At 41.0% G+C, this 13811-nt stretch overlaps 1 protein-coding gene across 1 annotated transcript in view; it reads left to right on the forward strand.

The window, feature by feature from the left end:
- LOC311518087 (ATP-binding cassette sub-family G member 8-like) overlaps positions 1 to 13811 on the forward strand; it is a 118333-nt gene that overhangs the window by 46371 nt on the left and 58151 nt on the right. Inside the window, exon 12 of the mRNA XM_084623540.1 lies at positions 455 to 547. Coding sequence (XP_084479666.1) covers positions 455 to 547 — 93 coding nt within the window. The remainder of the gene's footprint in view (positions 1 to 454; positions 548 to 13811) is intronic.

Raw genomic sequence — 13811 nt, forward strand, 5'->3', positions numbered from 1 at the left:
TCTGAAGCATGAATGCTTATATCCATTCCAAAACCAGGAAGTGAGCAGAGTTAATCTGAGGTGATAGAAAGAATGTCACAGGCAGAGAAGAATTTGCTATCTTTCATGACTGTTCGCATACAGGATCCAGAAAAGAGAGCTGAGGTTGTCTTCCATGGGCCCAGATAGTATGTTTGTTTGGTTTTTTTACTTGATAGACCACTAAGGAACGTCCATTGCACCTGCAGAAAAGACCAAACTGTTGGGGATGACTCTTGTGCCCTAAATACTAAGTTTGCTGCTTCGCAAATGAATATATTGCATTGAATTATGTGAGTGATGGATGATAAATGCTTATTTTCTTGCATGCATTTGAATGACCTGTATTATGTTCCTCAGACTCTTTAGTAAGTATTCTGTTAAAGCACTGAAAGTTCAACTTATGGTGTTTTTTATCCTTTTTTTCAAATTTCAGAGTACTAGAGATTTAAAAGATGTCAATGACCCTGCCCAGGATCCACAGTATGCTGAGTATGAAGTTGATGCAATGAGAGCTCAGAAGAATCAGGTACATTATTGTAAAAAGAAAAGGAGTACTTGTGGCACCTTAGAGACTAACCAATTTATTTGAGCATAAGCTTTCGTGAGCGACAGCTCACTTCATCGGATGCATACTGAAACCTGTACATTATTGTGTTGCTGCTCATGTTACTACAGTCAGCTGTCCCTACTCATCAGCATTTCTAAGGCAGTTAGTATGTATACTCATAGAATCTACATTTGGCTTTTGAGAACCAATTGAAACCATCTCACCCTAGTTGGCTGATCTTTCTCCTCTCTTCTCACTCTTGGAATCTGATCGTGACCAGCACTTAGACATTGTCTAAAAGTCCTGTGTCTTATTGTTGGTTCAGACATGAACAGTTCATTTGCTACCTTCCGAGACCCCTCTTCAGGTTTGCTTCTAACAGTATTGTTATAAAAAAAAAACAAAAAAACAAAAAACCTTTTCTTTCAGCATAAGAGGCAGTAGAGTCTGTTTCCCTAGATCTGGGCTTCAATTCTACCATGTTTTGGAGAAATGAGGAAATTGGTTGCAAACATTTTGGTTCACTGATCCTCTTTTGCTGGGAAGGGTGTAATAAGGCAGGAAAATAAATTGTGCAAAAATTGTAAATCAAGACTGAGATGTTCAGTCTCATTTATGTTGGTTTGCCTTGCAATAATTCTCAGGAGGGAATAGGAATCCTGTCCTATAGCTATCTGTTTTCACTTCATGCTCTTTAGTACAAGATCAGGGACTAATAAAGTTCTCTCCATCCACAGTCTGATTAAAGACGAGCTTTGCTCATCTGTCTGATTGTGCACGTTTAACCAAGCTGACAGTACTCTGATTTTAAAAGGAGGGGTCTGCTGACATTGAAAAACTGGGCACTTTCTATGAGGGACCCTTGATTGCAGAAATGGTTCCTCGTTTGGTCCACCCAAGCCCAGTGAGGCGTTAGTTATAGAGCACGGGCAAAAGAACCCAGGAAATGGTGTCGGGGTGTGAGAGTTCTACATTTTTTATTTTAAGTTGGTGTTTGTGAAGGGTTCTGGATTGATCGTCTTGGTGACTGAAGTTCTTGATTAACAGGAAAGGGAATTGGCAATATAAGTTTCTCCACTCTATCCTGACATTTTGCATAAGCCCTGAATTACAGGAACCACCTGTAGGTGTGAAAGGATAGGTTAGTCTGTTTCACATTTATTCCTTAGCATCTCTGCTCTGTATGCCAACAAGTTTGCCATTTGGATTTGATGATGTAGAAACCTGACCACTGGAAATTGGCCTGAGATTACCAAGCTCTCTTCCTGTAGGTAGAGCCTCATTGGAATTCCTTTTATTTTTTATACCTTTTCATTTTATTTTGGGGGAATTTTGTTTTATTACTCCTGCGGTGATAAAACATAATTCCGGAAAAGATTGTTTTTGGAAGGGGACCCTGGAGAGTGAGCCCACCCTACACTCATCCCACAGCAGTGGCACCTGTACCACAAGACTGGCCCCAGCTCCCCTCTGTGGACGCTGTGACTTGCACGTGCCTATCTTAGTAGCACTCTGACCCCATGTGCCAGGTCACAACGCTTAGGGAGCCAGGCCCAGTCTTGCAAGGCAGGAGCTGCAGGGTGAGTTTTTCATTCTTTTTCATTTTATATTGTGTTAGTTGACATTTGCGAAAAACGTGGGACTCTGCCTATAGGACACCAAACAGCCATCAGTGGTAATAAATTTTAGTTAACATGGTCTGGCTTTGTATCCTATTACCAACGTCCTGAGCCATCCAGTCCCACTCTTTATTTAGGGTCTCTTAAACTTAGAAAGCTCAGGCCTTGTATAATATTTTCTACTTGGAGATGGGAGCACGTCACTTGTCATTGTAATTTTTTTATTTAGTACAATTTCACATTTTGATAGTGAAAATAATGTGTTTCATGCAGTTCTGTTTATTACTTTACAAGGACACACTATTGTTTAGATGGGTGAAGACTGTTTCACTCAGCTTTGGCACCTTCTTTTCACAAAACTAGATGAGGTTACTTGGTTTAAAGTAGGTTACTTTAGTTCAAACAAAGTTTTATAACAGTCATCTAAGATGGTAGATGTGGAAGACCTTTGAAAGGCTATGACTATAAAAGCCTAGACATCATATTTTTTCCAGCAACCCCTCCTAAAATGAAAGGCACGTTTACAGAAATGCACTGCAACTAATCTAAAGTAATCCCACATTTATTGTAGCTAATTTAATCTTTTCGCATGCCAGTAAAGATGAGCCTAATGATTATATTAATACTGCTATCATAGTTATATAGTGTTTACGTTTGACCAAGGAATAACCTGTAAGTAAATATGCACACTGCAGACTACCTCAGGTATGCTAGGTTACTTAAGGCAATTAACCTGCAGTTACCTGTCCAAGAATGTGCATATAAATCACACTGTATGATATAAAAAATAAATGAGTTTAAAGAATTCCTTATGGACTATGAACTTACATATTATCTGTATTTAATTGTTAACCCAATACAGTTTTTGTATATGTCTGTTATGTTAACAGTTGTCTCAGAGATCATTGCATATCAAAGCAATTTTTAATCTATATGCTAATATGGAATTTATAGGGTAATTTCGTACTAAATATCTTTAGCTTACAATTATATTAAACTTGTTATTATAGATAGTATTTTTTATCTTGTAAAACAAGATACTGGTAGGTGTTGATTAAATCATACTGAAAATTATTTTTCTGGTTTTAAGGGAAAAAAAGACTTCCATCTGTTTTTAAGGGTATTGGAAGTCAACACAGCTTCTTTTAGTGGTACTGTTACAAGAAAAATCGAGGCATTAAATGAAGTTTCATTCAAAAGAAAATTGCTTTTAGTTAGCTGCAGCTGTTTCCTAAAATTTTCTATCTTTATGTTCAGTTATTATAAGATTATTGCTACATTTACACTGTTTTTATGAAAATAACCTTTTATGATGTTTGAATTTCATTTGATGTTAAAAGCAGTAAGATAGCAGTATACAACTAAAAGAAAACAGTGCTCTGGCTACATTCAATTTTTAAATGTCTGAAGATTTCCCATAACTGTGTGAAAATGAGTACTGAAACCATTCCTATCTTAACAGCAAAATATTACATGCTGTAGGAGTCTAATTTTCTTTCTTTCTTAGATTCTGATATTCAATAAATTAAGGTATATCTTTTTAAATACAGAGAGAAACATTTATACAAAAATGTATTCTGTAAAACAATGCTTTGAGTTTCTCAGAGAGTCATTCAGATACTGTAGAATACATTTGTTTTTCAATTTAAATATACACTTTCATTTAATCACATTTATTTCAAATTATTTCATGTGCAATTTTGGATTTAGGGTGGCAGTCTGTTTGTTTAATTTTCCTTTAAAGCGTTGTACTAAGCCATTACAACAGAATTTAGCCGGGACCATGTCTGCCCTTGTGTTGGTACAGCACCTAGCATAATGAAACCCCATTCCTGGTCATGGCTTCTTGGTACTATTGTAATATAAATTATAGGTGACATGTAGCAAACCCTGTAGTTACAATTGCCCAACACTTCCAATTATAAGATGCTGTTTTCAGCTCTTTACAACTTCGCCAAATTTTAGCCATTCTGGCTGAAATTTGCTGTGGTGCGTGCCTGCCTCAGGCTGAGGGGTTTTTTTGGGGAAAGTTTCAGCAAAAATGGTTGAGAACAGACACTTCCCTGCTAGATTGGGGGGCACTCCTGCACAACCAGCACTAGAAAGTGGACTGGTTCTCTATCCTCAACCTCCAGGACCCATATTTCCACATAATGATACATCCCTCACACAGGTGGTTTCTGGCAACAGATCATTTCCAGGACAAAGTACTCCCTTTTGGACTATCCACTGCTCCATCAATGTTCTCAGAAGTTCTTGTGCGGTTTGCTGTTCACCTCTGCAGACAAGGGGTCATAATAGTCCCCTATTTCGATGATTGCTTACTCAAAGCTTCAACTTGAGAAGAAGCACTAAAAGCTATCCAAAAGACAGTAGCTCTCTTCACACATCTAGGTCTTCAAATAAACAAACAAAAATCAACACACCTGTGCAGAGACAGGAGTTCATCAGGGCCTATTTCAACTCTCTGGAAGCTACAGCTTCACTGCCCCAATGCAGGTTTACTACTCTAGTCAATCTAATCACAACAATGCAAGCCAGCCCCCTGATATTGGCCAGGATCTGCCTCCAACTGTTAGGCCACGTCATCAACAACATTTGTCGTCAAATATGCCAGACTGCACATGTGATGCTTGCAAGGCTGGCTCAGGACAGTATATATTCCTCACAGACACAGCATAAACAAACATCATATGATGCCAACCAAAGTTTATAAAAAAAACTCTCTACATTGGTGGACTCAACTAAACAGCGTTTGGGCAGGAGTCTCCTTCACACAGAACATTCCATCGATGATACTCCGAATGGACGCTTCCCTGCTAGATTGGGGAAGGGAGTGCACATCTGCACAACTACATGATCCGAGGCCACTGGTCCCCATTCGAATCCACACTACACATAAACCTGCTAGAGCTGTGGACAGTCCACAATGCATGCTCACACTTCCTAGCCATGATCAGGGACAAGGCCATAAAGGTTGTGACAGACAATGTCGCTTGTATGTTTTATATAAACTGACAAGAGGGGGACAGTTACACTCCCTAGGCACAGAAGCCGTGCTACTATGGACTTGGTGCATCAACCACAACATCAACATCTCGGCCTCCTACCTACCAGGATGCCAAAACACTACTTCAGATGCGCTGAATGGAAAATTCTCCCAGGACCATAAATGGGAAAGGAAAACCAGGATACACAGAGCATATTCAAACTCTGGGGGTTCCCAATTATAGACCTCTTTGCAACAACCCAAAATGCCAAGTGCCCACACTTGTGATCGAGAGTGGGATTGGCACCCTGCTCTCTAGGAGATGCTTTCCTCCTCAAATGGAATGCACCTCCACTGTATGCCTTTCCTCCTCTCCTCTCTGGGGTCATACAAAAGATCAGGCCCAACAACTCCAGAGTCCTCTAGATAGCCCCCATATGGCCCAGACAAACTGTTCCTTACCTCTTGAAGTTGGCTATGTTCCCACCATGCACTCTTCCCCTTCTACCACATCTTCTGTCTCAGGATGTGGACCAGGTCCACCACCCAAAACTGGCAAGACTTCAGCTGAACGTATGGCTGCTCCATGACTCTGAGACAGTAAAATGACCAATTCAGAGGAGGTAAGGGACATTCTTTTAAACAGCAGGAGACCTACTACTCAACATACCTACATGCACAAATGTAAGAGATTCAATACATGGTGCCAAAATAGACAAATTATGGTGACTTTCCTCTCTTTTTCAATGGTACTGGACTATATATTGGAACTTAAGAAATCAGGTCTCTCCAAGAGCTCGAACAGAATACACCTCACAGCAATCACGGCTTTTCACCACAAAGTGGATGAGTTCTCAGTCTTTGCCTCCTGATCACTAAATGCTCTCTGAAAGGTCTTTGTGACCTTTACACCAAAATACGAGCCCCAACTCCATCATGGGACCTCAATCTGGTGCTGCGATGCCTCACAGGGTCCCCTTTTGAACCATTAGTTTTGTGGTCACTTCTCCAACTTTTGATGAAGACGGTCTTTCTTGTCACTATCACATCTGCCCAATGAGTAGGAGAATGGGGGGTCCTCATAGCACACCCCTCAGACACAACATTTTTCAAAAACAAAGTTACCGTAAGACCACATCCCAAGTTCTAACCTAATGTTGTTTTCTCATACCATCTGAATCAGCCCATTCATCTCCCATTGTTCTTCCCACAACATCAGGGAATAAATGAGAAACAACACTCCACACCCTGGACTTCCAATGAGCTTTAGCATTTTACATTGGGAGGACAAAGACTTTCAGAAAATCATCAAAGTTATTTCCATCACAAAATGATCTAAGGGAGATGCTATGTCTAAGCAGAGGCTGTCTAAATGGATCTCCTGCTCTACTGACTTTTGTTATCATCATCAACAGCTACAACCCCCACTGGGGACCCACACACACTCCACCCAAGCACTCTCTTCCTCAATAATGTGCCCATTATGGACATCTGCAAAGCAGCAATCTGGGCATGAGTCCATACATTCTGACAGCATTATGCCGTAGAGCAGCACTTGTCATGAGATGCTCTATTCAGACCTACGGTTTTATCATCCACCACAACTGCAACTCCTGAAGCCCCTCCCTTCTACCTGTGCTATTTTCAATCAATTGGATTTGGAAAGGGATCTTGGAGATCAGCTAATCTGGCCAAATGATGGGGTTGCCTGCTATACCGAGTTTTGAGTTACCTCAGATAGAGGCCTGGGTATGTAGAAAGGGGTGATTTTTAAGTTTAGGGGACATAGTATTTCAAGTATTTCTGGCTGCCATAATTGGTAATTGATCTTTAGGGAATCAGTAGTAGTCCAAGTGCAGCACACTAGGAAAGGGTAAAAGAGAAACCGATTCTGCTTCCTGCTGGAGCCAATCCGGAGAGTATTCATTTTAATTATGTTTATTTCTCCCTGAAGTAGAGACATAGTTTCTGCCATCTATTTAAATGGTTTGCTAACTGCATGATTAACGGGGCTAGGCTGATCTTGGCTATGTTTTTTAATGTCCTTAGGGAACATGATACCAAGATTTCTGAGATTTGTCTGTCATCTAATTAGCACTACAGAAAAGCCACTTCCAGTTAAATCCAGTGAGATTTCATTGCTTCCAACTTATCCCAATTAATCTTGCAGCCAGAGAATTTACCAAAGTTATCTGTTGTTTGTGGAATATTTGGGATCGATTGATCCAGATTTTTAATATGTCATTTGCATATAGAAAGATTTTTGTTTCCTGAGTCCTTGATTTGATTCCTGGAATGACTTGGGGTGCCCTAATTAATATTGTAAGTGGTTCTAATGCTAGGTTGAATAAGAGAGGGGAGAGGAAGCATCCTTGTCTAGTTCATCGAAACAGATCAAAGATGGCTTGAGTACTGTACTGTTTCTTAGGATACAAGAGTTGGAATTGGAATATAACAGCTTTACCTATGAAATAAATGATTTCCCCAGACCAAATTTATCCAGGATAAAAAACAGATATTGCTAGTTCATTCTATTAAAGGCTTTCTCTTCACTGAGTGGAAATGATTGCATGGAAATTTCTAACATGCTTATGAAATGCCATAACGCTAATTAGCTGATGTGTGTTGTCTGAACTGTGGATTTTTTAAATCTCACCTGATGGGGTTAACCATATAACTTATTACTTTTTCAAGCCTCTTAGCAAGCATTTTATATCAGTATTGATTAAAGAAATGGATCTAGCTGTTACACTTTTGTTCATCCTTACCTAGTTTAAGCAGTACAGTAATTAGGACTTCCCTCATCATAGGAGGTAAGGTACCTTTCTTTAAAAGATATTCATAAATGTATAATGGCATAGGAGTTGGAGTTTCCTTGAAACTTTGGTAGAATTTTAGGGGTACGCCATCAGGGCCATGGGTCTTGCTCGGACTCATTTTCCCCATGGCCTTGATTAGTTCCTTTGATTGCAAGGGAGAGGCCATCCTGGGCTGTTGCTTTTCTGAGATTTGTGAGATTTAATAAAAGTACTCAGTTCTTCTGGGGCAGGTGGTGAATCATAATTGTATAGAGCCTGGTAGAATTTCAAAAATTGATCATTGATCTCTTTCTGATTAGTAATAACCTCCCTTGTTCTGATTTAAGTGACGCTATTTGGGACCTTTGACCTCTCACTTTTGATCTGTATGTGAGAATTTTCTCCACTCTCTCCCCTGACTTGTGTGTTTATTTAAGCCTAAAAAGAGCAAATTCAGCTTGTGCAGAAGTAAGTCCGTTTATTTCATACCAACAATAATTAATTTTTATAGATCTTTTTTTTTATTTGGAGGGGTAGCTTGTACATTCTAAATCCATAGCTTTAAGTTGTTCGGTTAATTCCAGGAACTGTCTATCCCTCTTTCTACCTTCTGGGAAGAAAATGGTTTTGCCCCCTAATAAAGGCTTTTAGTATATCCCGATCCACCCCTTGGGATACATCTAGTGTGTCACTTGCTTAGGGGGGAAAAAACAAATGTCTTCTGTGGCTTAGTTCTGAAAATGTTTATCTTTCAAATGAGTGGAGTTCAATCTCCATCTTTTACAAGTCCAGTTTGTCCGGGAGGGGAAAATTGTATTTTCACTGATGCGTGATCATCGTTAAGCACTGAGTCTATCAGATTTGTAGAAATCAGGGAGAAATCTACTCATGAATAGATGGCTTTGGGTTTTTTAAATTAGGAAATTACATTAAATACATGTATTATGTGTATATGCATTATGAGTAGGGTGGCCAGAAGTCCTGTTTTTATAAGGACAGTCCCGTTTTTTGGCGCCTAATACTCCCCAGCCCTGTCTTGTTTTTTCCACAGTTATTAGCTGGTCACCCTAATTGACAACAAGACAACAGATTTTAGTCATGTGATTACATACTGTTTTTTTCCCCAAGACCCCTCTGCCTCAGTCAATAGGTAGTTGCTCAATATTTCTTTTTATTGTCCTCATTCAGTGTGTAGCCTCATGCTTTATCTGCCACATACCAATCAAAGTGTAGAAGGCAGCATGGAAGAGGGCACAAGAGAACAGATGGAAACCAAGGAAAATAGGCTTGGGAAAGTATGAAAAGATGAGAGCAGATATGTAAACAGGAATATAATTGTGCATATTCTTGAAGATAAAGACAAGAAGTTTGAATTTTGCATGAAAGACAGGAGGAAACAAATGAAGGAGTTAAAAGAGAAGTGCATGATTGGAAGGACAGATGAGAAAATATTTTTGCAGCAGCAATTTTAAGATACTTTAAGATACAGAGAGCAAAGTTTGAAGAAGGAAGGCCAAAGTTGGAAGAAGAGTAGCTATCTGCAAGAGTGAAGATAATAAAGCAGCTAGGAGGTGTATTATGCTTTTATAACATCTTGTGTGTTTTGGTGTAGTAGTTTGGGGATTGGATAGCTCAAGTGATTGTAATGGGATATAGTGTCTTTCTAAATTCTGCCACATGTTTGTAGCTTGGGGCTATATGAGTGGTCGCTTAGGAGACAGGTAGGTCACGTGGGCAGTAGGAGTGTTGGTGGTCTTAAGACTGAATTTTACCCTAAAATAAAATTTGCCATTACATTTCTCATTATATTAACTTATTTTACTTTCTTGATTAAACACTAACATTTTAAGAAAGACCTTCTGACTATAGTATTCCTCCTGAGTCATTGCATTTTCTTAAAGACCTTTATTTTTATAAATTTGTTCCCTATTTTGTACATTTTTCTCTTTTTTTCATGTTGATTGAATGTTGTCTTACTGTGACATACTTCTGAAACACTGTTTCCGATTTTGTCTTGAACTTCTCTGATTATTGGGATAGTTGATAATTCTGCTATATACTGGATCGTATTTTGTAATATATACTGGAATGTATATATTGTTTGCAGTTGTGTACTCAGTTTTGTATTTCCATTATATTGACTGACGTAGATTGCATTTTTATGGTCAGGGATACATATCATACATATACATACCATGTAAATACTCTATATATTGCTCCTTTCCTAAAAGGTCCCAAAATTCCAGGGAATCTCTCCTGAAATTTTTTTTCCATGTGAGCGTCATCAACTCCTGAGGGTGAGAGGTCTACCCAACCAGATTCTACTGCTTTCAGAATGCTCCATGAGCTGATGGTTCACTCCAGGTTGCAGAGATTATTCAGCATTGAAGAAATGCCACTGTCCATTACAGAGTCAGACAGAGCCTCCCTCATCTTCTGCTCAGTTAGCAGAGGTGAGAGCCCACAAAGAGCACTCATCACACAGTGACTGGAGATGCAAACCTTCATACTCAGCACTAAATAGGTCCAGCAAAGGAAGCAGCTAAAGGCCAAGAACGGTTCCACCAACGCTTTGGCAGTAAGAGGCCACCATAAGAGCCTCACTCAACTTCTGAATGCCACTAATGAGGCTGGTATCGATGACCCTGGACTTAATTTTTTTTTTTTAATGTCAGGGGCAAGGAGTTATTGGCAGTCCAGGTGGCACTGGAAAAATGGCATCACGTCCTGGAAGAAGCTTGATTCGCAGCCCAAATTCTCAAGGACCACATGAACCTAGAGTACCTCCAGCCAGCCAGCTCCCCCAATCAATGTCAGATCCACTGGTATCTCCTTTTTTGCCCAATTTGTCCTTTTGTTGTAATCTATCACTCAGGGGCTAGAAATGAGAAAGTAGATCCCCTGTCCTTCAAAGAGGAGGACCTTGAGCCTGGCAAGGAACTTCCCTCCACAATCTTTAAAGGGTCCAACTTTGTCAGTGGCTCAGTTGACAGCAATCTAATGTCATCCATCCATCCATTCTCAGCTGCCCCATGACTCCTTTGTGACCATGATCTGCCAGACCTGGATAACATAGATGCCCAGTCGGGCTCTTAACTCAGACTGCAGGATCACCTCTATCACAAGGATTGTATTTATATTCTGGCAGGTCAGCCTTGAGTCCAGTTCCTGAAACTATGTCATGACATGCTGCTCACGTGTTACTTTGGCAAATCCAAGATGCGGGACCTGATATTGCAGAGTTTCTGGTGGCCTGGCCAACAGGTATGCACCAAGGAGTATGTAAGGGCTTGTGATCTTTGGTCGTGAACCAAGAGCCCATGCTCAAAACCGCTTGGCCATCTCCAGCCTTTGCCCATTCCCCCTCTAGCCTGGCCTAATTAATATATAGACTTTATTTTGAAGTTGCCTTGCTATCATGAGTGCACAGTGATTCTAGTTGTGGTCGATCTCCCAAGCCAAACAGCACATTTTGTTCCATGCCACTGCATCCCTTCTGCCCCAGAAACAGCACACCTTTTTCTGTAGAATATCTTCCACAACTGTGGGCTACCAATTGGCATCGCGTCAGACTGATGCCCTCCGTTTTTGGTGGAAGATGCCACCATTTTTGGTGGAAGAGAATCCCTCTCCTAGTCTTCCTTCCACCTGCAGACTAATGGGCAAACAGAATGAGTCAACCAGATTCTAGAACAGTACCTATGTTGTTTCTTGAATTTCCAAAAGGGATGCCTGTTTTTCTCTGCTCCACTATGTGGAATTCACCTATAACAATGCAACCCATGCCTCAACCCAACAAAGTCCATTCTTGGCAACCTACATTTTCTTTCCTGGGTTTGATCCTGATGTACCCACAAATGCCTCAGTACATGCAGCTGCAGACTGGGCTGTCCACCTGGTCCAAGTACACCCAAAGCTCAAGGAGCAATTGAAATACACAAAGGAAACTTACAAACATCATGCTGACCAGGGTAGTTGAACTTCCCCCAGCCTAGCCATGGGGTACAATGTCTGGCTGTCTACCTGGAACCTCACATTGGCCCGCCTGTCGGCCAACTCAATCACCAGTACCTGAGCCCATTCATAATCTTGGAATAAGTTGGTCCTGTAGCCTTCAAGCTGCAAATACCCGCTTAGCTCAAGATCCATCTGGTATTTCACATTTCCCTCCCTAAGCACAAACCTGAGAATATGTTCCAGCCCACCACCAGCACCAATAACCATTTGAGGACAAGAAGAATATTTAGACCGACAATGCCTTGACTCCCGGTGAGTTCAGGGAAAATTCCTGTACCTGGGAGAGCTTCAGGGTAAACGACCAATCTTGGGAACTGGTTGAAAACATTCACATCCTGGACCTGCTGCAGAACTTCCATGGGGCTCACCCTGAAAAACCAGGCCCTAGACCTGCTAGGAGGCACCCTTGATGCTGCGAGAGGTAGTGTCAGGAATGACGGGCTGCAGCTGGGCCCGGGATCAGCTAGCTAATTGCAGCTGAGACCCTAATTGGCTAGATCACCTGATTGGCTGGGGGGAATTGCCATGACTGCTCTTAACTCCAGCAGTGTAATTGGCCATTGGCTGGTCTATGCTTATGCCCACAGCAGTGATTGTTCCTCTGCCTGCCTTTTTCTGACCGCTAGACCTGACCCTTCTACACCCTGGTCCGTGACAGTAGCAGGACCTTTGAATAGACTTGTTCACATCTGACCTGAACAAGAAGCATCACAGATTCAGCTCCTATACTGCTAAATGGAAGAGATTCCCTATCTGGGTTATAGAGAAGCAGCAAACCCCTTTAGGAGCTCCATTTGCTGCCATCCTTGACTATCTGCTCACTTTAGAGCATTCAGATCACTTCAGTAGAGTACACTATTGGCTGTCTCCACTTATCACCTGTTTGTGGAAGGCCATATTGTCTTCTCCCATCCAACCATGCCTAGGTTTCTCAATGGGCTTGATCAAGGCTTCCTGACAATGAGAGAGACCCCATGCTCCTGGTACCTCAACATTGTTTTAACAAATTTGGTGGATCCTCCCTTCATACCCGTGGTGTCCTATTCTTTGTACAGTCCGTCTGTGAAGACAGTCTTTATAAGTGGCCATTACCTTAACCAGAATAGCAGAGATTCAAGCCCTTATGGTGCCTCCATACACAGTATTCCACAAGGACAAAGTGGCTGAGACGTCACTTACCTAAAGTGGTTTCTGACTTTCATCTTAAAGACATGATTCACCTACATGTCTTCTTTACCAAGCATCAGACTACTGGGGGAGAAACCAAATTTTATACCTTGGACATTGTCCAGTGTCTCTCATATTACCTGGACAGAAAGAAGCTGTTCAGGAATTTTTCTGGACTGTTCCTATCCTTTGCTGACAGAGTATAGGAGCAACCTATGTCCACTCCAAGATTATCAAAATGGGTTTTGGAACATGTTGAGGTACTACTAGGTGGGCCTTTTAGACCTGCCTTGGCAGGTTAGGACTAATTTCACCAGAAACTAGGCAGCCTCTGGTGCATCACTGCAAGGGATCCCAATTTCACAGATTTTTAAAGTTGCTATCTGGAGTTCAGTTCACAGCTTCACACAGCATTACTCCTTGGTAAGGGACTCCAGGTCAAATGCCTTCTTTGGTCGAATTGTCCTGAAGTAATTATTCTGGTAGACTTACCTCCAGGACATGAGTTAGTGCTTGTCAGTCACCAGATGTGGAATACATATGAACAGTTATTGTAAGAACTAACAGTTACTTACCCTACAATAACTATGGTTCTTTGAGATGTTTTGTCCACATGTATTCCTCAACCCCCGTGCTCCTTCCTGCTACTATTG

The sequence above is a fragment of the Lepidochelys olivacea genome, assembly GCF_965140295.1.
Source record: "Lepidochelys olivacea isolate rLepOli2 genome assembly, chromosome: 3".
Classification (NCBI taxonomy): Eukaryota; Metazoa; Chordata; order Testudines; family Cheloniidae; genus Lepidochelys; species Lepidochelys olivacea.